Source organism: Convolutriloba macropyga, chromosome 13, assembly GCF_964194025.1.
Source record: "Convolutriloba macropyga chromosome 13, txConMacr16.3, whole genome shotgun sequence".
In the NCBI taxonomy this organism is placed as follows: domain Eukaryota; kingdom Metazoa; phylum Xenacoelomorpha; order Acoela; family Convolutidae; genus Convolutriloba; species Convolutriloba macropyga.
The window spans coordinates 30429442-30453903 of record NC_134480.1 but is presented as its reverse complement, the minus strand read 5'-3'; the positions used below and the strand labels follow the sequence as shown (position 1 = coordinate 30453903).

Here is a 24462-nt window from a genome sequence, read left to right as displayed (position 1 = left end):
TGGTTATCAAGCTTACTATGGAACATTTCTGGAGTTTCTGTTTACTTTGTTTACGGTATGAGAAATAGTCACCTAGAAGAGAAACATCTCCCAGAAGATATGACTGATCCTGAAAAACAGAAAATTATTGATTCTAAACAACACTAAACGTGTGTTTCAAACGTGTTTCGATAGATTTTGCTACCTTTTAATGGAAAACTGTCTGAAAATTTAATGTAGTCAAGATTTAGGACAATGATCTTTGATGTTTAATTTTACCCGATCGATATTTTCCTCCTGAAAACGGATCTTTTCCGTTTGTGCCCCCCCCCCCCCAGCTTAGTGGGTGCATATTAGTTGCACCCCCCAGACGCACGTGCCATATTTTTACATGATGATTTACTATGTAATGGCACGTGCTCTGTAACTGGGGGGAGCATAACGTACTGGGGGGGGGGGGGGGGGGCACAAACGGAAAAGATCCCTGAAAACAAGTAACAGTGGGAGTGCAATGGGAGGACTTCTCGTGTAAATCCAGTTCAAAACTCTCAACTCTCAATCATCTTAACTTCCGTCCACAATTGATTTGCAGAAATTGCATGGGCAAAATGCTGCCCTGGGTACATTAGAGTGAAAGACGCATCGTCAGTTTCAAGTTCAGAAAAGCACAATAAGACCCAGATAAATATAATATCATTTGTGGGAGGACCCAATACTGCTTAAACTGAAGTTTTTCAAAAATTGCATCTTTTCCATTTGTGTCACCAGTTCGTTTTGCACCCCGCCCCAGTTACAGAGCTCGTGCCACATAGTAAATCATTATGTAAGAATCTTGCTCGAGCTTTTGGGGGTGCAAATAATATGCACCCACTAAGTTTGGGGGGGGGGGGCGGAAACGGAAAAGATCCCAAACATTAATAATAAGAAAGGAAATCAGACAAAACTCATAAGTGACCAGAAATAAGGAAATCGCACGTGCCGTTAGCCACTTTAACTTTAAATAAATGGTTGTCTCCATCTCGTCAAAAAAATTCTTCCACTCTCCCCACACACCAATTAACACACGGATTCAGGAACTTCAGAATTCATATCGCATCATCTACTGGCAAAAAATTACATAAACGTTTGACCAAAGAGTGGTTGATGTCAAGTTTTTCATTTTACATGGCCTCCAACGCACTCGAAGTCATCACATTTTCAGCTACTATTGTGTGGAAATGATCAAAAATAAGTCTTTTTGATACTAGAAGGATCAAGGTTGTTCGGTAGGGGCTATGAATCAGTCTCTGAAAGAAACCAAAACGATGTTAATAATTTGGGTTTTCAAGAACCTCCAGACACTTATTAAGCTCATTTGCCGCGCTGAAAAGCATTTTGACCGTAGTGACTGCACACATCTACTGCTTAAGATGAACACCAGGTAAAATGGCGATAAGAGTTTTAAAAAGAATCTGTATTCAAATCTGAGAAAGTTTACAAGCGGACTGCTGGCTTTAAAATGCTGGTCGAAGTGTGTGTTACCTGTGTTACGTAATCAGCATTCCACTTCCATGTGTTACGTAATCGTTTTCACACTAATCCACTAATCTTTTTATTTTGTGATTTAACATAATCTCATGATTTTGTATCTCTTGCATCATTAAGACGGTAATTTAAGCAACAATTTCAGTACAATAAAAAAAATTGTACTGGTTTGCGTTCTTTTCTTATGATTTTTTTCCACTGTTTTCAAAATGCCACGTCAGTGAGAAGTCAAAATAGAGTAATTGTTTAATCTCGCTGGATGGATTAGTAAAGAAAGCAAAAAACAAATCGCTTTGAGGTGTAATTTTTCAAAAAACTTTTAACTGCCTTTAAGAATTCGGAATTTGAACAAAATTTCTGACTTTGAAAACAAATTTTCTTCATATGCGGCAATTTGACTTTTGTTTTCGCTATTAGTTTGACAGTATTTGTTGAAATATAATATTTGTGAATATTTGAGTTTGCCCCCTTTTACTATTTCTGCTGTCTTATCAAATAGTAAGTTTTTTGGTTGATATTGAGACATGAATGAACCTTAATAGTTGTTTGAGATCATAGCCAGTGTTGTGGATGAGTTTGAAGCTATTTGCCGTCAAAAGTTTTTTGCGAGTATTTGCTATTTTTCGTTGTCTAATCATTTAACCTCACTGGTGACTTTTGTCATCGGTTGATAATAGGAGTCTTTTCAGTTGATAAAACCCTATAATCTCGAAGTTGATACTTTGACACTAATTATTTGGAAAAGAAGCGTTTTGTCATTCATGAGTTAAACAATTTTTTGTTACTTATTGTCTTATCTTCTAAGGTCATTTTTGACAGGTCTCCCCCTGTTCCCAAAAAGATGCTTTGATTAACCATATCAATCGGTTTAACCTATAACAATTGCCTTTATGTCTCAGAAACTGTTCATCTTCCAAAACAAAATTAGTCAATTTTTGAGTTTTGGTCCTACCTTTAATGATTTTTGTTGTCTTCTAAATAAATTACCTTAATGACAAAATTCATTGGTTAATAATAGAAAATCAGTGAAAGATATTTTTTGACATCTGAAGTGAGGTGGTATTGCCATGGTTAAGAATTTTGGCTGGTATAATTGAGGTTCTTTTACATTGAAAGATAATCTGATTTATGCCAAATTCGTTTGTTTTTGACTCTAATTTTTGTATTAGGTCATTGATTCCCACATGCTTGTTGTATTGTTCACTCATCTTAATTTTTAAAAATTAATTATCAGTTCATTAATTAATTCGGTTCATAGGATTGTAATTCAGGAAGTGTCCTTCTATGTTTCTTCTTTTTCTATTTGACAAATGCCGAAATGAACTTAACATGACCCTCCAATATAAACTGTTGAAATAGCGTACGACAGGTGGCACTGAGCCTTTCCCGGTTATATTTTGGCCGCGGTGACTTGGTGGCGAGCTCCCGGGGACAACTATTGCTGGTGTGTCATATTTTTTCTTATCCAAGAGACCGATGAAACGAAAGTGAAAAGATATAACCTCAACAGTCTAGGGGTGGCAAAAAAACGTTACGCAAACAGAATATAAAAGATCTACGGTTATCGGTTGAGAAGCCAAAGGTTGCCTGTTTGGATCCCAATGATGAACACGCTGACCGCTTGTTTGCCTCTTTCTTTGCAAATTAACTCAATAAATTTTGTGTCACTGTAAACGCAAACTTATCGGAAAGTTGTAACACCAATTGAAACGCTGTTGAACTCAAAGAAAACATTACTGATCTAATCGTCTTTATTTAGATTTTCTCTGAAAACTGTAGATTTCTTCGTTTTGATATATTTGATTATCAAAAAAACCGATAAAGCTTAGGTGGCAACAAAAGGTGAGGAGATATCCAAACAACCTAAAATTTCTCTCCCACCGCAATTTTACCTCTGCGAATTAAATTGCCGATTTCACAGGATGCAAGAATGAAATTTTGGGTGCTGCTGTTGGATCCCCCAGATTCGTTGCTTCCTCGATACAGAAACATGTTCAAAAGATCGGAAAACTACTGGAGACCTGGAGTACATAAACGACCCACAGTGTGCTCTTGGCACTCTACGTATTTGCCTGGGTGCACCAAAAATGGTGTATTCACAGCGCTGCAATACACCATCAGAGGAAGCCGTAAAATTTTTTGAGGAGTTTAACTCGCTTCAAAAAACAATTTTCGATAATATACTGGGTATAGTTCTGTCCAAAGAGTCATGGTATCAAGCTTGTTTGCCTATCAATAAGACTTTATTTGCAGTCCGACGAGCAGCTGACCAGATAAAAGCAGCCTATATTGTTTCGATATCGCAGTAGGCTACATTGGTAAAGCCTATAACTGGCCAAAGTCCGACAGCAGATCACACCTTTAACAAACTGATTGATGAAATAAATGGTTTGACAATATCGCAGATTACTTAAAGCAAAATACAGGAAGTCCTCGACAAAGTTGCTCTCAATAAATTAATTGAAAACGAAAAATCGGAAAAAGAAAAAGCTCGTTTATTCTCTCTCTCTCTCTCTCTCTCTCTCTTTCTCTTTCTCTCTCTCTCTCTCTACCTCAATCAGGAGCATGGTTATCGGCAGCTCCATACCGGCTCTCGGCCTGCATTTCTTGTCAAACGAGTTTCGTGCAGCTGCAAAGTACAGACTGGGCGCTCCCATATATGAAAAAGAAAGGAAGTGTCCCTATTGTAAAACAGGATCTTTGGATACACTTGGTGATCATGCTGCTACATGTCATGGGCGAGGCGGTCTGATTTCGCGACAAGACCGGCTAAGGGACAAAAATTTTTTGCTTGTAGCGCTGCCAGCCTGTCACCAGTTTGCGAGCAGAAAAATCTGATATCAGAAACAAACTCTCGTTCTGGAGATGTGTACTTGCCAAGTTGGTCTGCTGGACACCCAGCAGCTCTGGATGTAATAATAGCCTCCCCACTGCAACCCAGTGTTATTTCAATAGCGGCGAGGTCTGGTTTTGCCCTGAGAGCTGCGGAAGACAGGAATTTCAGGCAGTATTCACAGTATTGTGCCAGAATAGGTGTTCAATTCATTCTCATGGCTTTTGAGCCATTTGGTGGACTCTCTGACTTGGTCAGAAAGATATTGGAGCGAATAGTTCTGCTCACTGGCAACAAAAGTTTGTACTCAGCTGATTTGTCAGTTGCTTTCAGCAGGCTTGCACAATCGATTTCAGTCACACTAATGCAGGGAAACGCTATAATGTTGATAGCACGAAGTGCAGAACTGTAAGCCAGTTGCAAGCAAAAGTAGCCTCCTTAATGTCTCCATGACCTTTGATTGTGTGGTTTTCAGTATTCCAATTGCAAACCAGATTGTGTGGGTTCCACTATCCCAAATGAAAACTCAATTGCGTGGGTTCTATTATTCCAAACGAAAACCCGATTGTGTGGGTTCTACTAATCTAACGTAAAACCCGATTGTGTGGGTTTTAATTCATATAATAGATCATCATGAGAATGACGAGCGGCCATTAATCCGAGAGTTGCTGTGATTCCAAACTTGGATTATAACTTTGACCTGCTAACTAATGGCATGACAATGAGTTAATAAAGTCGCCTAAGATTATTTTACCAAGCGAAATATTAATTTAAATATTCCTGGCTTAAAAAATAGATTTTACCTCTCACGCAGTTCGCTGAGGGGGATGCGCGGAGTGACTGGGGTGCTGTTGGGAGGTCAAACCTTACGAAGCTCTTCTCATCATTAATTTATAGCTTCTCAACAGTTTCGGTCTCGCAAACTTACTCAGGGTAGTAAAGATTCGATTAGAGATATGCAAACAATTCTGTGTCAAGTATTTTCAACCTATTGGTTGTATTTTTATCTACTTGTAATAATATAATGTACTCATGTATTTGATACTTTTTACTCGAATTTTCTTTTGCTCAGCAGTGCTTTACTGTCAAAAACAATTGCAGCTAAAATTGAATTATATCAAGCCCGATTGAATTGCGAGCAAGCAGATCTAAAATGTATGTTGCATTTCTAATCGAATGATTATATCATATTGAATGATTATATCACTATAAAATCATATTTCTAAGGAAAACTCAATATTCCTGAGACAAAGAATCTTTTCCGTTATTACGACACCCCAAAGTATTTGAAGAGCTCCTCAGGTGCAAGACGTGTAAATTTTGATAAGCAAATGATTGGGTATGCATAAAGCACGTGGGCTTTGGGGTTGCAAATAATATGCACTCAGAGAAATGGGTGACACAAGGTCAAGGTCTCATAGTTGGGGGGGGGGGGGGAGACAGGTCTCATAGTCACTTGAGAAATGGGGGGAGTTCTTAGTCTCAATATTCTCAATTATCCCGATTATGATCGATTGAAACTAGCAACAAATGAAAGAAAATAGATTCGAAGTGTACAATTTAAGAGCTGAGAGTTTTCAGCTATTCAATTCCAAAACTTTGTTTTGTTTATTCCACAAGTTTTGTTTACTTCTTCCGTTGGGACATGGGCTGTCTGCTCTGTCGGTTGGAGGCACCCGCTCCCCCTGCCGGACCCTGTCTAGTGTCCTGGTTGAAGTCTGAGTTGGTGTTGGCTTTATTGTGCATTTGCGTCTCTCTTTCTCTCTTGGCAACATTTCGCATCGCTTTCATTCGCAACTCCTCAACTGAGAGGGGTTTCACTTCGTCATCACTTCCTTCGTCACTTCCGAAACCATCTCTACAAATTCAAAAACAAATTACATTTCTTCATTACAAACCATGTGTTGGTCACATTGGATCTGGCACCAATGCCCCCCCCCTCCCCTCCCCCCCCCCCCCCACTGCTCAGTGGGATGAAAACAATTCAGCTTACACCACAGAATATAAGCATTATAGAGGGTAAATTCGGGGAGCCCATCAATTTATATCTTAAATGTTTCACAAATCTATGGAACCAAACTGTGCGGTTGTAACTTAAAACTATATAAATATCGGCATTTATAGCCTAACTGAAGACGTCAAGCAACAGTTGATACATAATCCCAAAGGGATCCATTCTGTTCCCGCAGACAGCCTAGTAAGTATAGCACCCCCCCCCCCCCAACGCGTCCACTGCGTCTCATTTTTCACATAACATGTTATATATCAACGCAGACCTTATAATAGGGCGGAAAAGTAAATAGGTATATTTCTTCAGAGAAACCTGTACAAGGAAAGTACCCTGCCGTGTAGCTTACCCAGTGGAAGGTGCGATGATCTCAGTCTTGGGCGCAGGAGGTCTAGGGCCGTCTCCTAAGAGACCCAACACCACAACATCCGAAGAGTCCTGCTTGTCTTGTTCCTGCATTAAATGCAAATAATTTGTACACATAACAGATGCATAATCAACTAAATAGATATACAGTTTCATACGTTCAGTAATTCATCGTGAAAACAAGCACCCACAATGTTATTTACGCATTTCCGCTGCAACTAATGAATGATAAAATATTTAAGTTTCTCTTGTTCCGTTGCAGTTTTGTTAATTTTTAATACAAGGAAAAAGTAAAACTACAAAACAAAGTGTACTTAAAATCTAGCACCAAAAATCCCTTAATCAACTAAAATCTATTTTTACCAGTATTTTTTTCCTAAAACTATAAACTAGTTTCAGAAATTTGTTATTGAAACTCTTCTGCTAGTCAACTTATTTGTCGGAATCTGAAAACGGCAATTGAAGTATGTTTACTATTACAACTACTACCTTATAGTCGACGTATGATTTGATGCGAAGGAGTTCATTAGTCCTCTCTTCCACTATTCCCAGGTACTGCATCATGTTGTTCTCCTTGATTCCCTGGGAAGCACCCAGAAGATCATCAATCGAGTCACGCGGACAGTCTATCTTGTCAAAGATTGATTGGATTGCTAAAACAACAAAAATAATCATACGCCAGATTTTTCAGGTTTCAAATCGACAAAATCTCATAAAACAAAAAATCTAAACAAAAGATATGGTATACGGATCTATTCTTTATACCCATTTCGGGTTATAACAACTAACTACAATTTATCTTTTGTTTTACGACAAGCTCATCATAGAGGGTAAAGTTAAAAAGGGGGTGTGACATTCACTAAATGTCAAAATTCTTGAACTTTCATTCATCAGCTATTTGAGGTGTAATTGTTGACATATGGTCATCAATTTGTTGATATGATATTTGAATGATGTGTTAATATCACTTTCTCAAGATCACGAAACCAATTGATCAATTGAACACTTTGAAAACTTCTTTTTGATGCCATGCTGCACTTTATGGAATTCTAGACGACCCACAACTATCCAAATATAAACGCGATATGTGCCAATAAGTTGCAGAAGTGGAATTAATTTAAAGTAAAAGATAGGGGGAATAATGGAGAATGTTTAAGATTGCAAACGGGGGGTTGCTATTGTGGATCCATCAAGTTTCGCCCCCATTATATTTATGAACCCACTTACAAATGATGTGTTGTGTTATAAAGCATGTTAGAATGTAAAAAAGAAGTAGCATGTGCGGTGGGGGTGTAAAAGTTATATCCCCACTAAGGTTGGGGGGGGGGGGTTGGAATTGGCGAAACAGAAAAGATCCGCTATGGTGAAGAACACTAGCCTTTTTTGAGCTGGTCAAGTACTTTTTCGTTCATCTTCAGTTTCTGTTCACCCTGTTCACACAGCTGAGACACTTGAGCCTGTTTGTGTTCAATCTCTCTCAACTGAGTCTGCCTCTCTTTGTCCAACTGCTCCTCGTTTCGTCTGAACTGAGCCTTGTCTCGATCGACCTTTACACCAAACAAACAAAATAAACATTAGGGAAAACTAGAGGGCGGGGGATGGTAGGAGTAGGAACTGGAAAACTTGTCAAAATAGAGTTTAAGCCAAAAAATGGACATTTTGGGGTTTTTCCCTTTAAATATTCCGTCGCTTAGTAGTGCCCCTCATTACCGTATCTATACCACAATGAGAGGCCATTATTTTCGTTGTTGGGGGGGGGGGGGGGCTTTAATGGTAAATACTCCATTTTTCTTTCCTACCAGTCCCAAGTAGAGGCTGACAAGCTGTAACTGTTGCTTTTAGAGCTTTAAAAATGTAACGAATGTAATAAAATAATTCATATATGGTTGTAACGCCTCCTAGTTATTATAATGCGCTGCGTATTATCAATAGAGCAAAATTTTTATCTCATCTGTTGTGGAGACCTAACCCAAAAAATTGAAAGCAATTTTTGATAGAAAACGAAAATTTTAAAAAAAAGCAAGTTAAGGTTTTAAAATTTTACAAGCCATATTTTCTTGTATACAATGTCAGAGATTTCTATATATAAAATACCCGAAATTGAAAACAATCGATATTAAACATTTCAAATTTTAAAATAGTTAACTCGTTCAGCACAAATCATGAAATTCTGACATACATTTCGATTAATGCCCGGTACCCGATTAATGCCCAAAGTTCTCGGTGACTTCATCAGAATCACATAACCTATAACTCTTATCAACGACCAAATCTGTTTAACCTTATCAATTTGGTCTCTGAATGCCTCTATCTTGTTGTTCTGGTCGTTAATGTACTCGAACAGAGCAAAGTTTCGGTCCTCATTCTCAATGAACTTGTTCACAACTGCCTCCAGTTCCTCGTCACTTGACTCTCCCGTGATCTGCTGGATCTCTCTTATAGCTCTCTCGTATATCTCAGCTGTGTCTTTCTGGCCCTCTCTCGCTTTCTTCTCTCTCAGTTCTTCTTCTGCAAACAAATAAAAATCAATTAATATAACAATTTGCTTTGAAATCCAATAAGAGTTGACCTTAAATAGTACTATGACGCCCCTATTTGAACAAGTACTTATCAATACTATATCAGCCAAATTCTTGTTTACTTATCTATTTCTTGTCTAATCGTGCAAAATAAAACCATTGAATTGTTTGAAAAGAAAGGAAATTGCTGTTGATTGCATCGTTGCTATTACATTAAAAGAAAGTTGTTAGTGGTACTTGAATTTGAGTGATTTCAAAGAAAAAAAGGCTGACCCTTTTTCTTCTTGTGCTGTTTTGTGAATTCATCTTCCTCTCTTTCACTCTTCTTGATGTCCATGAACTGCCTCAGTTTCTTCTCATGATCGATTGACCTCTGCAGCTCACGCATCTCTGATTGGTTCTGAGCCTCTTCCTAAAACACAAGGCAAAATCTCAGATCTGAGCTCAATTGATGGATCTGTTTTCCGATCTAGTCTGCCCGCATTGCAGGTGAGTGGGTATAAAACAAAACTGTTACATGCACCCCCTTCTTTTACACTGTTCTCGTTAGATTGTGTGCACAAATTACAGCATGTTCTTGAACTTACAGTGAATTGCATAACATATTAAGAGGTAGAACAAACCAAAATTCATACTTTATAGCGAAACCACCTTTAAATCAGCATAATTGGAAATATTTTTAAACTCGTCAATTAACTAAGGTACCTCTCCTAAAAAAGTAATGCGTCAAAGTGTGTGTGTGGGGGGGCAAACGAACTCCTATATTCATGCATAAACTCTGACAGTAGTCGAACATCAAAAGGGCGTCATATACAATAAATTTAGATAAGATAGCTTATAAGGAATTTTGGGCTAAATTTATTTTTGTGAGAGAGAAGCTATTCACAATTCCGTGCATACCTTGTCAGCTTTTTCCTTGCCAGATATGATTTTGTTCTGGGCCTCTTCCCTCTGATCGTAAGCTTGGTTGCTCTGCTCAATAATTCTGCCCATTTCGACTCTGATAGCCTCGTTGTGTTCCTCTAACTTCCTATACACCTGTTCAAACCTCGTCTTTTCGTACCTTGCACTCTCGACCTTCTTGCGAAGCTGCTGGTTCTCTGCTAGTTGTGAGCTGAACTTCTTCAGAGTCTGCAATGAAAATAAATTCCAAATTTCATTTCATCAAATAGTATTTGTAAAGTTGTACATGCCGAGTGAGGATATATCAGGCGACAGGTTCTCAAAACAAAATCACTCCTAAGTTAATAAAATGTCACATCAACTTTAGACGTTGGTTTCCTATGGCAATTTTATATTGTCTGATTTAAGGTTAAAAAGAAGCATAAATTCGATTAAAGGATGAAAATCGGTATATGAAATATCCGTATCAAAATAGCGAATCATTCAGTTAAAAATTCAAAACGAACAATTAGGAACCTAAACGAACGAGGTGGTTTGGCAAAGTTAACTTTCTGTCCCGCCGGTTGTTGGATTTTTCGTTTAAAAACTGACAAGTCTTTAAAAGTAGAAAAATTGCCATTCTGACGGTTTACTTTTTCGGCAATCTCGCTACTTCTATGCACGTTCTTTGTTCCGACCCCTATTGAGGGGGGAGGAACTATATACTCAAATGGGTTTTTTTGTTGAGTCAATTTTGGCCGATCGATATATTCATCGTAGAGAGTTGAGACTGGTATCATTGGAAAGCTTGTCCAGCGTAGAATATGGAATTAAAAAGATTTTTTTGATTTTCGTTTTTGACAAGGAGATATCGAGGTTAAAACTTTCGAGAAAATAGGGTGAATTCCGTTGATTTCATTCAACTTTTTTCGGAATTTTTGACAAAAATTTCGCCAATTTTGATAAAATTTAGTGAAATTTTTCAAGAAAACGTTCTTGATTTTACGTTTAAAGACAAAGTATATTGCCGGCTTTTTTCATTGAATTTTTTTTTTCACAAAATCCGGCTAAATATTTCACAAAATTCAGACTTTCTCATTAAAAACAGCACAAAATAATTTTCTTTAGTCCACTCTGATTAATTTTGCAGGAAGTGCACACCCAAACACCACTAACACAATCTTTGTAGGATGAAAAGGGGCTAATTCCACTTCAACTTCCGTTGAGAGTGCTCTGTAAATAAAACAAAATATCTATATCAATGATATTCCAAAAAATAAATATTCCTAATAGACTTACAGCATTAGCAGGACTAGTCCAGTACCAATCTTGGACCGTTACAATCCCAAAATAATTCGGATTGTTGTCAGTCGGTTTTTTATTTAAAAAAATTCAATCTTTTTCATATTAATTAAATAACAGAACATTTCAAATCAAAGATCACTAGTGATAGGTCCTATTGGCTTCCTATTTAGTTTGAAATTAATTTATCTAGTTGATTGCTTGAAAGCTTATGGTCTTTTTGACTTTTAAAATATTTGATTTTTAAATAAAAAATGGATTATTGAATTTTGCCTCCATTTTTCTCTTAATTTGGTCAAATTATAGCTTAGTGTCAGCAATCAAAGAGTGCTCGTTCTTTCTGCTGAAATAAAATTTAGTCTTTATTGCGGTTCTACGCCTTAAGTTATGGTGTTCTGGCTTTGATACTACTAGCTTTTACAATTTTTTAAAAAATTTTAGGTATTTGCCCATTTTTCATGTTTTCTAGTTTTGTCAAATTATCACGTTATTGTAAGTTCATATATCACATTGTTTTGCGTTAAAAATAACGCACAATTGATAATATTTGAATCCTTAAAGATATAGATTGTGGTTCCTTACCACTTCGACAGTACTTTCTCGAAGAATTTAATTGAATTTTTTAATTTTGTCTTTAACTGTCGTTTTTCTTTGTCCTTTTAGTCGCATTTATTTTCCTGTACAATGATCCGGTTTGATTGGCTTTTCCTGCAAGAGTACATGAGCCGATGTTCTGATATTAGAAGATAGATAATGGCTTTCATGACTTTAAAAACAATTGTTTTCCAAAATAAAAAAAAAACATTTATACTCCGCAATTTTGTTCCTTTTATTGTCTGTTTGTTACCTGGTCTCGTTAATTAAAGGTTAAAAAGGACATTATTTTTGTCAAGAAAAGGTGTAAAAAAGGGATTGGTGTCACAAAATCTAATGTTTTTAAAGAATTCGTTATGAATTTACTGGCTTCGACACAGGTTTTTCTCAAAAAAAAAGTAAATTAATTTTTGATTTTTGTCGTATTTGACGTTCTTTTGTAGACTTAGGACTTGTTCTGGGTAATTGCAGTTCCTGAGGGCTTCCTATGGAGGAATAAACGAACCGATTCAATTTTTTCATTTTGTAATGAACGGCTTTCATGTCTTTGGAAATAATTTTTTCGATAAAAACAAGCATTACATAATCTTGCTTTTTTCTTTTTGGTCTAATTGTTACCTAGTTTAATTAATGAGAAGTCACATAATACATTTTAAGGTAAGGTGTCAAAAGGGATTGGTGTCACAAAATCTAACGTTTTAAGAGAATTCGTTATGACTTTACTGGCTTCCACACGGGTTTTTCACAAAAAAAAGTAAATGAACTTTTGATTTTTGTCATATTTGACGTTCTTTTTGTAGACCTAACACCTATTCTGGATAAATGCAGGTCTCAAGGGCTTACTTTGAAAGAATGGACGAACCTATTCAAATTTTTCATTTTGTAATTAATGGCTTTTATGTCTTTGGAAATAAATTTTTTTCGAAAAAAAAACAAGTATTACATAATTTTGAATTTTTTAATTTTGTCTAATTGTTGCTTATTTTCATTAATAGGCGGCCGCATAATACATTATCAAAGTTCGACGAAAGTGCAACCGAACATTTTTTTGGGTCCAAAGTATGGCTTTACGGCTTCCAAAGCATTTTCTGGCAAGCTTTAATTGATTTTTAGTTTGTTGTCTATTTGTTGTTCTTTTTGTAACTGGAAAAAAAATTGAATACCAAGAGTTCTTAATTCCTTTCTATAGAAGCATTGGTAATTGTAAACCTATGGGATATTTTAGGTGATTCCTAATGGTTTTCATTACTTTGAAATTAATTTTTTTTTTTAAAATTCAGCGAATTTTCTAACTTTGAAGTTTCTGTTCTTTTTTGTCTAATTGTTACCAAGCTTTTTTATGAACTGGTGATTAACCATTTTTTTCTGGTGAATTACAAGTTATTTTGCTTATTTTTAGTATTATCTGACGCTATTTTGACTTTGTTATTAAGTTTTGTTTTTTAAAAGGGACATAAACTTTTTGATGTAATTGATGTTTGTTGTTGTTGTTTGATTTTGCCGTTGGTCTTCGTTCGCTTTCTTAATATCAGCATATCTCATCAATCTTATGCATCATTTTTTACTCCACTGAGTTATTTGCTTTGGAGGCCATCTTTTCGTTCATAAGCCAGTTTTTTTTTTAAAAAAATACTTGAATTTTTTTGCGTTTTTCCATCTGTTCCTCATTTGATACAATTATGCCAAAATTGTGGATGAGCGGGGTCGAAACCCAATGTGCGATCGCACATTACCGAGCCACCTTGTTTGGTTAAAAATCAGTTTTCTGATGACAAAAAATTGGAAAATTTCCCTATTCTCTCAACTAAAATAGCTTGAACCAAGTTGTCAAACATTGAGCAGTGAGTTTATGCAGAAGATTGAGAACATAGGTTTTGCAATAAAAAAATTAATTTAATTAAAAAATTTACTTAATTCAAAAATTTACTTAATTCAAAAATTTACTTAATTCAAAAATTGACTTAATTCAAAAATTTACTTAATTCAAAAATTAACTTAATTCAAAAATTTTCAAACTTTGAAACTAAAGTATCTAACAATTTTGCAGAACTGACTCAAACAGTCGCGATAATTTATACACATAACTTTAGTCACAAACTGAAGTTCAAGAGGGAAAAGTATTGAGTATTAAATCAACATTAAAATAAAAAATTCTCGGTCAAAATCGACAGAACGGTATTATTTGATAGGTTTTCAAATTGTTGACAAAAAACGCTTAGAACAATGACTGAGAGGTCCTTGTTTCACCAATAAGAACCAACCTCAAGATTTTTTATGCTTATTGTGATTTGATCATCTTAAGTACCGATTAGAAAGAAAATTATACAAAGGATATTGGAACACAAACTTGAATGTTTTATCGATGGAGAGTTACCGATGAGTTCAAGTCTAATTGACGGTTTATAATATCAGAGATCAATCTTTCAGCAAATTTCACACTAACTTTTCCTTGCGAAAAACGTGCATTTAGTGGTTTTTTTAATTATCTAACCACAAAATATTTAAACAAATAGATCAAAAAACATGACATCTTTTTCAAAAAAGAAAGAAAGAAAGATTAAAGATCTGATTACTGTCTTGATTGCTATACTGTCTAAATGGCAATTATACAGCTGTTATACAGACAGACAGCATAGGGGGCCTCGAATAGGTTAGAAGCTGCCTGGGAGGACCAAGGTTAAAAATTGGAACCATTATTGAACCAAATAGTTTCTTCCACTTTTGCTGAAAAACGTAAATTCTCTCCTCCAAAGATTTCCTTCAGAAAGCAGTTTGGTTCAGGGAAAAATCTTCTAGGACTGCACAACCAAAATTATTCAGAAACGCTAATTGACAAGTCCGGACAAGTCGACTGGATAGCCTGAACGTTCTGTAAGTGAAGAATTTCAGTAGACGGCATATATGGTCTATAGAATAAATGATTGCAAATCCAGTTTCATGGCTATTACTGCGGGCTAAGAACTTTAAAACAGCAAAAAAAGATCCAGAGACTAAATGTTGCGCAGAAGAGGTTGGTTTGGTCATAAAGAAAACACATTGGTACACCCCCTCTACTGTCTAATTGTACCTGGATACTGATATGCAGATGTGCAAACTGCAACCCCCTAAGTTAAAACTGAACTGAAGCACTGCAAAATGGGTAATAACCCTTGATATTAACTCGAAATCCTGTTTTATTATTATTATAAACATCAAATTGGAAAAGCGCAACTTGAGTTTCAAGTTATTCAATGTTTTAAGAAGAGAGTAATGAAATGGTTGTGTAGTGACTGAAAAAAAGTTGGCTCTGAAGAAGTCAAATATTTTGCCACTGTTGTATTTCAAGGTATTGAAGGATTTGCCTATGTTCAGAAACCTATCATGATGTAATATTTTCAAACGAATTAAAATTCGCGACTTCTGGCAGAAGACGTCGATGTGTACTTGGACTATCGGATGTCAAATATGTGAACCGTCAAAATTTTTGACATCGGACGGGCTTCGGCATAAAGCTTCCGCGTAAATGTGCTGCAGAAAATCGTGGACTTCTTCGAAACAACACAACTCAAAAAAGAATTACTGACTATATGTGGAATTACGTTGATAAACACAGAGGTTATCAGAATACTCGTACACTGACTTTTATATGCATCTGTGTAACTTGTCGTGCAAACCCAGGAAGTTAATTAAGCGGTAAAATAAATCCCAGTGGCGTTACCACGAAGTCGAATAATATTAGTAATAAACAATAGTTTTTACTTTTTTTTGTAGGCTGGTATAGGCGAAATAAGACATTTTTTCGCTTCATTTGTCAAGCATTTTTAACATCATTTTCATTTGTAAAAATTTTCAAAATATTTTGGAAACCCTTATTTGCGACAGTAACTAGAAAAGCGCTCAAAAAGTTTTTCAAGTAACTATCCTCCTCTTTCAACTTAAAATTGACCTAAAAAACCATGAAAAAAACAAGACAAATTTTTGAATAAAAATAAAAAACATATATACATACATAAATAAAAAAACATATAAAACGAATTTGTGAGCATAAGCACACGCCAAAAAATATTTTGAATATTTCGTTTCCGAGTTATTTTTCGTAGCTCTTACGTGAAAACATCTGCATCTGTTTTCTGATAATTGAGACAATTAAAATTAATATCTTGCATCTATTGGAGGTCTAAAAATTTTTCAATTGCATATTTTACAATTATTGAACTGATTATTCAACGTATTTGAAAAGCGAACGAAAAACATAAACATGAATATTTTCTCCAAAAACCAAGAGTTTGCCAATGTCTCCTCAACAATCGATCCGACAAAAAAGCCAGACAAGCACAAAGAAAGCTCCCCACACCAAATAAATGTGGAGCGTTGGAACACTAGGATTCAATTTCAGCTTACAATAAAATATTAGTTAACAAGGGTCATGTTACTTTATTCAAAAATTACATTTTAGCGAAATAAAACATAGAAAACTTCCAAAATCTTACCGAAACTGTAGAAACTTAGAAAACGGTAGAAACGATAGAAAACTTTTAAACGATAAAAGACCAGGCCATGAATACAAAACTAAAATCTCAACAAAAAACGAAACTTCAGAACTTATTATTTTAACGAAAAATGATCGTCCGAGAAACTCTTAATTTTTCGTTTTGTTTCATAACTGTATTGAAATAATTTTATTATCAAAAATCGACTATGAGTTGCAATTTACCCGATGATGCTAGAAAAAGCGAACACATTTTTAAATATAATATTGTGGTTGACTTAGTCCTTTAAGAACTACCCTTTCAGTCAAAAGATCAGAAAAGAAACCTATAAAGAAACAAATCAATGTTCTTTGAATATGTAACACTTTTAGAAAAAAATGAAAAAATTTTTTCAGCCAGTTCACCTTTTAAACTCTTAACTACATCGCTTATGGCAATAAGCGGGATCTGCTGCCCCATATTATAACAGTACCGGGATTAGTACTCCGGGAGATCTCGTACTCTGGCATGGTGCGATCAACAACACTATAACAAAACGCAGATGGAACACAGAACCCTGCAGCAAGGATGATCTGAATGAGTATTTGACAGAAAACAATTTCAGTTTCGAGCGATTGCGTACTGCCAGAGGAAAAACACAACCAATATATTCGAGGATCTTATCAAGACTGGAATATTGGTCCTCCAGGCGACGAAACACTTAATCTCCAAGAGAAAGCAGAAGTCTGCTTTTGTCCTGAAGCGGTACCGCCAACCACACCAGGACGCGGATCGCGAGCTATACTGGACGTTATTTGGCGACACAAGGACCATTTGAGGAGCCTGCTCAACAAGGGAAGAAGAAATCCAAAATTGCGTAAGAAGCAATGTAGAGCAAAACAGAAGCGTCTTCTGAGGAAAACAAACTTGTTACAAACAAACGTAGTTGCCCGTAGTTCGAGTGAACTTCTCAATCATGGTGCTGATGTCCAGCATAGTTCTACTCCCAAGTTGGTTACGTCACATGTTGAGTTAAAGTAATGATGAATAGAAACTGATTTTAAAGCATGTCAAAAAACTTAGAAAAATGCGAGAATGGTATTTCAAGAGTATACTTCCCAGAGAAAAAAATGGATAATGATTTAAGTCCACATTTTCTAAAACTTTGCGTTCCAAAAACGGCGTTTTCTCTGAGGAGGCAGTACCTACTTTTCAGCGTAGATTACTAAAAGATTACCTGAGAAAATCTAGAAGTAACTTTGTTGATCAGCGAAACAAAGCGGAAACTAGTAGATCAGAAATCATGAGCTGCCTTAAGAAAAAATTTTAGGGCGCAAAGATCATTTTTAGGCAACTTTCGCTCAGTGATGGAGCAAGTTTCGCTCAGCATTTTTAGGCAAGTTCCGCTCAACAACTCTAGCAGAATGAATCAAGGGTTTAAAAATTATCGCACCGTCAGGTTTGACATTCAAGGGAAAATCACCTTGCAATCAAAACGTTAGACGAAATAGAACAACAAGTAGTTGGCCAAAAACTCTATCGTACGGGCCAAAAGACCCCATAAAAACAAATTGAATGAAACCCATCTTCTAGCGGATATTAATAAAATAGTAGGTGGTATGCGAGAAAAACGTGTTTGTGGTGAGAGACTTTGTGAGGTACATACATACGCCAAATGGTACGCTAAAAAGTTAAGAGAAACACCAGCTGACGGGGGATCAACAAAAATTCTGACAGAGAATGAATTTCTAGCTGTACCTTTTGATAAGGTCAACGGATTCTGTGTTATGAAGAAGACAACATATCAAGGATAAATCCGCCAAAAACTACGCTAAAAGGGATGAAACATCCTCCACATGTTAGGCTAAAAAATTTAAGAGAAGCACTAGCTGACAGATGATCATCAAGAGAATGAATTTTAAGCTGTACCTTCTGATAAATGAATTCTGTGTTATGATGAAAACAACATATCAATCAAAAATGAACAAAACATTGAACTGGTTCCAATGGCCGCGGGAGGAGACAAAAAATGACAAAAAATCTCAAAGTAGAAAAAGATACAAATGGAACTTTACCTGAAAAGAAAAAGCAAGATCTCATTACAGATAAAATTTACCAAAAACTATGGACAGCAGAATCACAATGAGCTCAGCTTTATGGTTTCGCAAAATTTACAAATAAAACATACCAATGCACCCTTCTTTATCAATTCCAGAAAAATCCTTATCACAATTTCAACATTTTTTTTACTCCACCTTTTGAAAAAACGCGGGAGCTAATATCGAAACTTCGAGTATGATAGCAACAAAAAAACTTGAAACTCTTGAGCTTGAGGCGAATGAGCAAATACTATCACCACAAGTTAAAAGTTTATATATTGATGTTCCCGTATCGGAGGCCATCGAAGTTGCCTTGCGGTGTCTTTACTCCTGTGACACCCCTCTCGATACTGAAAGATCAACAATTAAGCTCCTAATCAAACTCGCAGTCACAAACGTTCATTTTATAAGTAATGGTAACTGATACTGTCACAAAAAAGCGTTGACAATGGGAGATTTCTTGGTGGTTATCTTGGCCGAAAATTGGATGGAATTTTGAAAATTTTGAAGATAAACTTAATGCTTGAGAATAAGATGAGCTCTGGAGAAACAAAAACTGCGAAACAAAGATGCCCTGACGGTCATTAAAAAGTCGTTCGGAAGAGCAAGGTGGTCGAATGCGAAAACAGGTATTAGACAAAATGTCAAAATAAAAGTAAGGACCAAAACGGAAAAGTGAGAGATGCTCTTTGGAAATGTTTTCAATGTGAAAATACACCAATTGAAAACAGAACTAGGAAACGACAACTAATTGAAAGAATTGTAGAGGACATTAATTGCACAGTAAAAAACGAGCCCATAAAGTTGCTTAAAAGGAAATAGTTTGCACAAAATTTAGATTTCACAAAGGAAAAAATGAACGAAAACCGTTAACTAGCGATATGGCAGTCTAAATTGACAAACAGAGAAACGTCTCTTATAAATGGTACCAAAAACCAACAGAAACAGGAAAAATTCTGAATTTCCGCAGCTCCGCACCACTCCAGTATTACAAAAATAACACATAGGGTAATATCTATAGGCTTTTTCACTCTACAAACAACTGGCAATGCTTTGATGAAGCCCTTGAATTCAAAAAAATATATATGGCAAGGAAATCAATATCCTGAAATCTGGTCGTCAAGCATTGTAAATCAAACAGTTGACAATAATTTAAGTGACTCCAAAAGGACCGAAAAAACTACAGCAGAAAATGAGCCGGAAGGAGATGCCCAAACATTTTCTGCATTATAGAACTCAATAAGACATGAGAATAAAAGACAAACTGCCAAAAAATAACGGATATTAGAAAAATCTACACAACGAGATAACTCAAAACCTGCTTATCGTCATTAAAACCTAGTTTTGATCAGCATGTAAAATCACACATCGTATTCGAAATTACTTGTAGTGGATTCAATTCCACCTATGTAGGGCAAACCTGGATACATATAACCACGCGGATGGCAGTGCATCAAAAAAGAGACTACCCGGTAGGTCAGCACGTAAGCAATTGTTGTGGCAACTAACGCGCGTTTGTTTGGTGTGTAATTAATTAGTGCAATGTGCCAAAAAAACTTATGACACTCGAAGCAAAACGGAAGCAGCTGACAAAAAGCAAAACGGAAGCAATTACTGAACACGCGCGATGAGTAATTAAGCCAGGAGCGTACATTAAAACACTAATTTACAGTTTTTATGTTACTTCATTAGAAAAACATTTTAGCGAAAAGGAACAATGAAATGTTCCAAACACTTACCGAAACGGTAGAAACTTATAGAAAACTTTTAAACAACAAAAGACAAGATCATGAATCCAAATGTAAGATCCAAACGAAAACGAAATTCAGAAATTTTCGTTTCAACAAAAAACTATCTTCGAGAAACTCTTAATTTACTGTTTTGTCTCATAATTGAAGGAAATAATTTTAATTGTAAATAAATTGATTTTAAGTTGCATTTTACTTGGTGATGCTAGATATAGCGAAAACGTTTGTAAGTAACTTTTTTTGAAAACTGAAAAGGTAAATTAAGAAAGGCCCCTCCCGAACACTGGACGAAAATTGGCCTGTCCGGGGGCACTGACAGCACTACGTCTATAAAAAGTATTTCATATTGTTTAAATCTATCAAAAAAATGATAACAAACACAAACACCAGCTGAGAAACAAAAGAACAGACAGCATTAGAAAATAGAAAACCAACAACTAATGACAAAAGTAGATGAGTCAAACTATCAGCCTCCCTTCATCAACCACAGCTCCCATCGAAGCATCAACAATTTTGCCTAAGCGCCCTTGACCCAAGAAAGCAGAGGATGGAACTCTTCAGGAGAGCAAAGCTGATTTTTGCCCTTAGATATGATATGATGTAAGCGTAGCTGTCCTCTTTTTGCGCAGAGAGCATTGATACCAGTTGTTTCAACGCCTTTGGAGCTGACGCGCTAGCTCCACCAGTGCATTCAAAGACAAGCGGAAAAATTTTGCTTTCTCAACCTCAGTTATTCTTTGTTCATATGTGTTCTTTTTATTAGACTCATGGTACTTGTAGGCTTCGCTACTGCTTTCAGGGCAACTCTTGCCAGCGGGTTGAAAATTGTCACATCAAAATAGGTTTTGTTGAACCTCGATTCCCAAAGTCTGTTGACCTTGATATCTAATCTTGCATCATTATGAGTTGTCGTTGATTTAAGAGCAAATGCTTCCCCTTGCAACGGCCGAAGATGGGGTTCGATCTCGACATCGAGACAGATATCAAATAACAAGTTAGCAAACGAATTACGAAGTCACAATATATCTCATGTGCGTGTATCCGCCATTCGGACAGCGGAGGGCGTGTAGCACAGTGAAGTTTTCATTGCATGCGCGTAGTGATGGCATCTTCACTGGGTCCCAGCCATAGCGAAGGGCAAAACCATCACAAAAACTCGCTTTTTGTTAGGTCAAAGTGATAGGGCTTCAATGGCATAGCGTTTAACCAGCTTGCTGCTTCCTTTTCATTAGCTAAGTCAAGTGAGCGAATCTAGTTCTTATTTAATTTGCTCTTAATTCTCGTCTTTTTTGTTTTGATGCAAAGCTCTTTCTCCTTTTTATTTCTTGTAAGATTTGTTGTTGATTTAGTTCGGCTTCGGGCAGAGATAGGGATAAAGGATTTGAAAGTTGAACTCATCGTTCAAATTCCTTAAAGCGACCTTCAGGTTTAAGGATGTTCAGGCCACCCTCCTATATCGGCAAGGAAAAGATACTCCGGTATTTTTGATTGTAAGCAGGATTCTTTAATAGATTAGGTAAGAGCTCATCGATTGATTTCTGACATTCAATTAACATGTCTTCAATATTAAGTTTTTTACGAGCTAGGAAGGTCAATTTGTGCTGAACCGATGACGTGAACTATTTATAAACATTTTGAGTTGAAACATTGGCATGAGCGGCCAGCTTTTTTAAAAACAATTTCTGCTGTTTTAGTGATCTTTCTACAAATTTCTTTTCTCCATTATCAGAACCTATTACACTACCAAGTACTCTACAACCGTCAACCATTTTCACTCGTCATGATTTAAAATCTGCTGTGCTTTTTCAAAAAGATGTTCTTTGGTAATGATTTGGCATTTGGTAAGATGGTAACCGATAGCAGGACCATGTTTTTTCAAGGAGTCAAAAAGCTTTAAAGCTTTTTCCAGTTATGAAGAGAGCCGACAGCGTTGCCATCGTCCGTATACCACTTTTGAACTGTGAAGCAGTCGTCAAGAAGTTCAATTAAGGGGATAAGGGCAATTCCATACATCGACATCGCAAGGGAGTTGCCTTGGGTTGTACCTTCCTGAGAGAATATTGAACGTTTGTAAGTATGGTTTTATAACTGACTTAACCCTTTAACAACTCCCTGAAAAAACCTTAACATCAACACATCATAAAACCATACAAATATTTGCTATTTTATACTGGCTTCAACGATTGCGTAACATGCTTTCTTAACAAATTTGCCTATCATTTAAATTAAGGATTCGAAAAAAGATAAATAAAATTTTCTACTAATATCTCTTACATTGTCAAGTTTGTTTTCTAAGGTTCTGATCTGCTTGTTTGCTCTCTGTTTTGCGCCCTCAGAGCTACCAGCCTGTCCGCCGCTGTGTTTTATTTTATCTCTTAGCTCTTTCTCTGCATTTTTCAGTTCAGTGCTCATCTTTTCTTCTTCCAGGGCTAGATCTGCAATCTCCTGTTCAATAGCATCTCTTTCTTCGACTAATTGTCTCAACTCGTCTTGTTTCTGTTGGTCCTAAAAAGAAAACAAATTTTGTTGATGCAATTCTGATTTGTAATTTTACTTTGATCTTTTTATTCCATCGCCAAAAACAGTGGAAAAAACCAGTTCCAAGTCGTTAAATGATGGTAAAAGGAAAATTGGTATCTTCACTTTGAGCAGGTTTATTTCACCACTATTTTGTTTTAAAAAATGGCTGGATAAAGAGAACAGAATAACTCGCAATGGGTAGTTTTCTGTCACATGATGCAAAAATTAGATTGGAAGTGAATTGATTGAGAACAGGGAAATTTAGGTTTGTTATTTGAGAAGCCAGACATTTCAAAACAAAACTCATTACTGAAAACAGAATATCGAACCTTAGACAAATTTTGATCACTTTCTGCCAATTTGAGATTTTTCAGATGTTCCTCTTTCTCTCGCTCGAGTAATTGAATCTCCTTATCCTGGACACGGATACGCTCCATTGCATCATGCTGATAGGCAGTTCGATCTTTGTCAATGACACGATGATGATTGATGAGCTTGTTCAGCTCAGCTTCCACTACATAACAAGCAAACCATTTACTTTAGAGATAGTAAGCGGCTGCTATTTTTATCAAAAAATCTGATATTTTCTGTTTTGACACCAAGTGTTTTTACGCCCCCAGTTACAAATTATATGTTGCTATATAGCACGTTACTATGTAAAAAAATAGAACGTGCTCCTGGGGGCGTTAAAGATATAAGCTCACTGAGCAGGGCGGGGGGGGGGCAAAGCAGAATAGATACAAAAAATCTTATATTCTAGGAAACTAATAATAACTAGAATAGCTATAAGCAAGAAATTTTGTCCGTTTTCTTGAGACTTTTCTCTGACCACTTAAAGCTTAGTGGGGACAAAAAATTAATGCCCCCCGTACACAAGCCAGATTCCACAAAGAAATGGCAACTTAAAACTCATAAATTGGATATGCGATCTCCGACAGATATGAGAATTAAAAGGTTTCAGTTTCCATAGAGTACCAAGAAAACTCATTTAAATTAGTTGACCAGCTTACGTATTTGATCGTTGTCCACATCGTTCTCGCTTTTCCCAGCGGACCGTGGATGAGGCATTTTTGTCTGTAAACGCAAATGATAATTATTTAAACAAAGACGACACTTCAATCTGATTATCGCAAAGGTAATATGGAAGCTACAGTTTCATTTAAGGAGAAGAATCTGCTGCCCTACAAAACTGTCCAATTATGTCGAGATATTAGCACTTTTCAAGTCAGCGCCTTTTTACCTCCGTGCATGTTAAATCTCTCCGAACAATGTTATTAGAAAATTTTAAAATGAAAGATTTGATAGCAGAGGACCGGTGATAAATATCAGCAGGTTCCACTTCGAAACCGATTTAGAGACAATATATCAAGCACTTACCGAAGCATTTCAATGCTGTCAAGGCAGAGCACGTATGATCCTGGGCGGCGACCTCAATTGCAGACTCGACTCAACGGAAAGAGGCAGTTTACTCTGCGAATTTTTACTTAATTTGAAACTTCATTGTGTTAACGACAATGAAGAAGTAACATATGAATTTCAGTGCGGTAAAAGTGTTATCGATTTATTTAACGAGATAGAGATCAACAATTCATTCCTAACAAAGCACAAGCCGGTTTCTTGCTGCTTTGATCTAAAACGCA

The 24462-nt window shown here is 36.2% G+C and overlaps 2 protein-coding genes across 2 annotated transcripts in view; both read right to left on the bottom strand.

Annotated features, from left to right (window-relative positions):
- Positions 1 to 24462, bottom strand: part of LOC142351580 (uncharacterized) — a 462469-nt gene that overhangs the window by 116014 nt on the left and 321993 nt on the right. The gene's annotated exons all lie outside the window — the stretch shown is intronic.
- LOC142351450 (outer dynein arm-docking complex subunit 1-like) lies at positions 5432 to 24040 on the bottom strand. Its single transcript, XM_075403461.1, has 10 exons — positions 23833 to 24040; positions 23152 to 23336; positions 22577 to 22807; positions 10130 to 10360; positions 9503 to 9641; positions 8992 to 9218; positions 8089 to 8257; positions 7200 to 7363; positions 6694 to 6797; positions 5432 to 6194 (listed from the first exon to the last, which is right to left on the bottom strand). Exons 1-10 carry the CDS (start codon positions 23888 to 23890, stop codon positions 5963 to 5965), a joined length of 1740 nt encoding a protein of 579 aa, XP_075259576.1. The 5' UTR covers positions 23891 to 24040; the 3' UTR covers positions 5432 to 5962.

Bases quoted from the DNA above. Each gene is read 5' to 3' on its own strand.
- LOC142351450 (XM_075403461.1), bottom strand. From the start codon at position 23,890: ATGCCTCATCCACGGTCCGCTGGGAAAAGCGAGAACGATGTGGACAAC. The intron at 9,219-9,502 runs GTCAGCCTTTTT...ATTTGTTTGCAG, and splicing joins ACAGCACAAGAAGAAAAAGG to AAGAAGAACTGAGAGAGAAG. The intron at 7,364-8,088 runs GCTAGTGTTCTT...TTGTTGTTTTAG, and splicing joins ACTTGACCAGCTCAAAAAAG to CAATCCAATCAATCTTTGAC.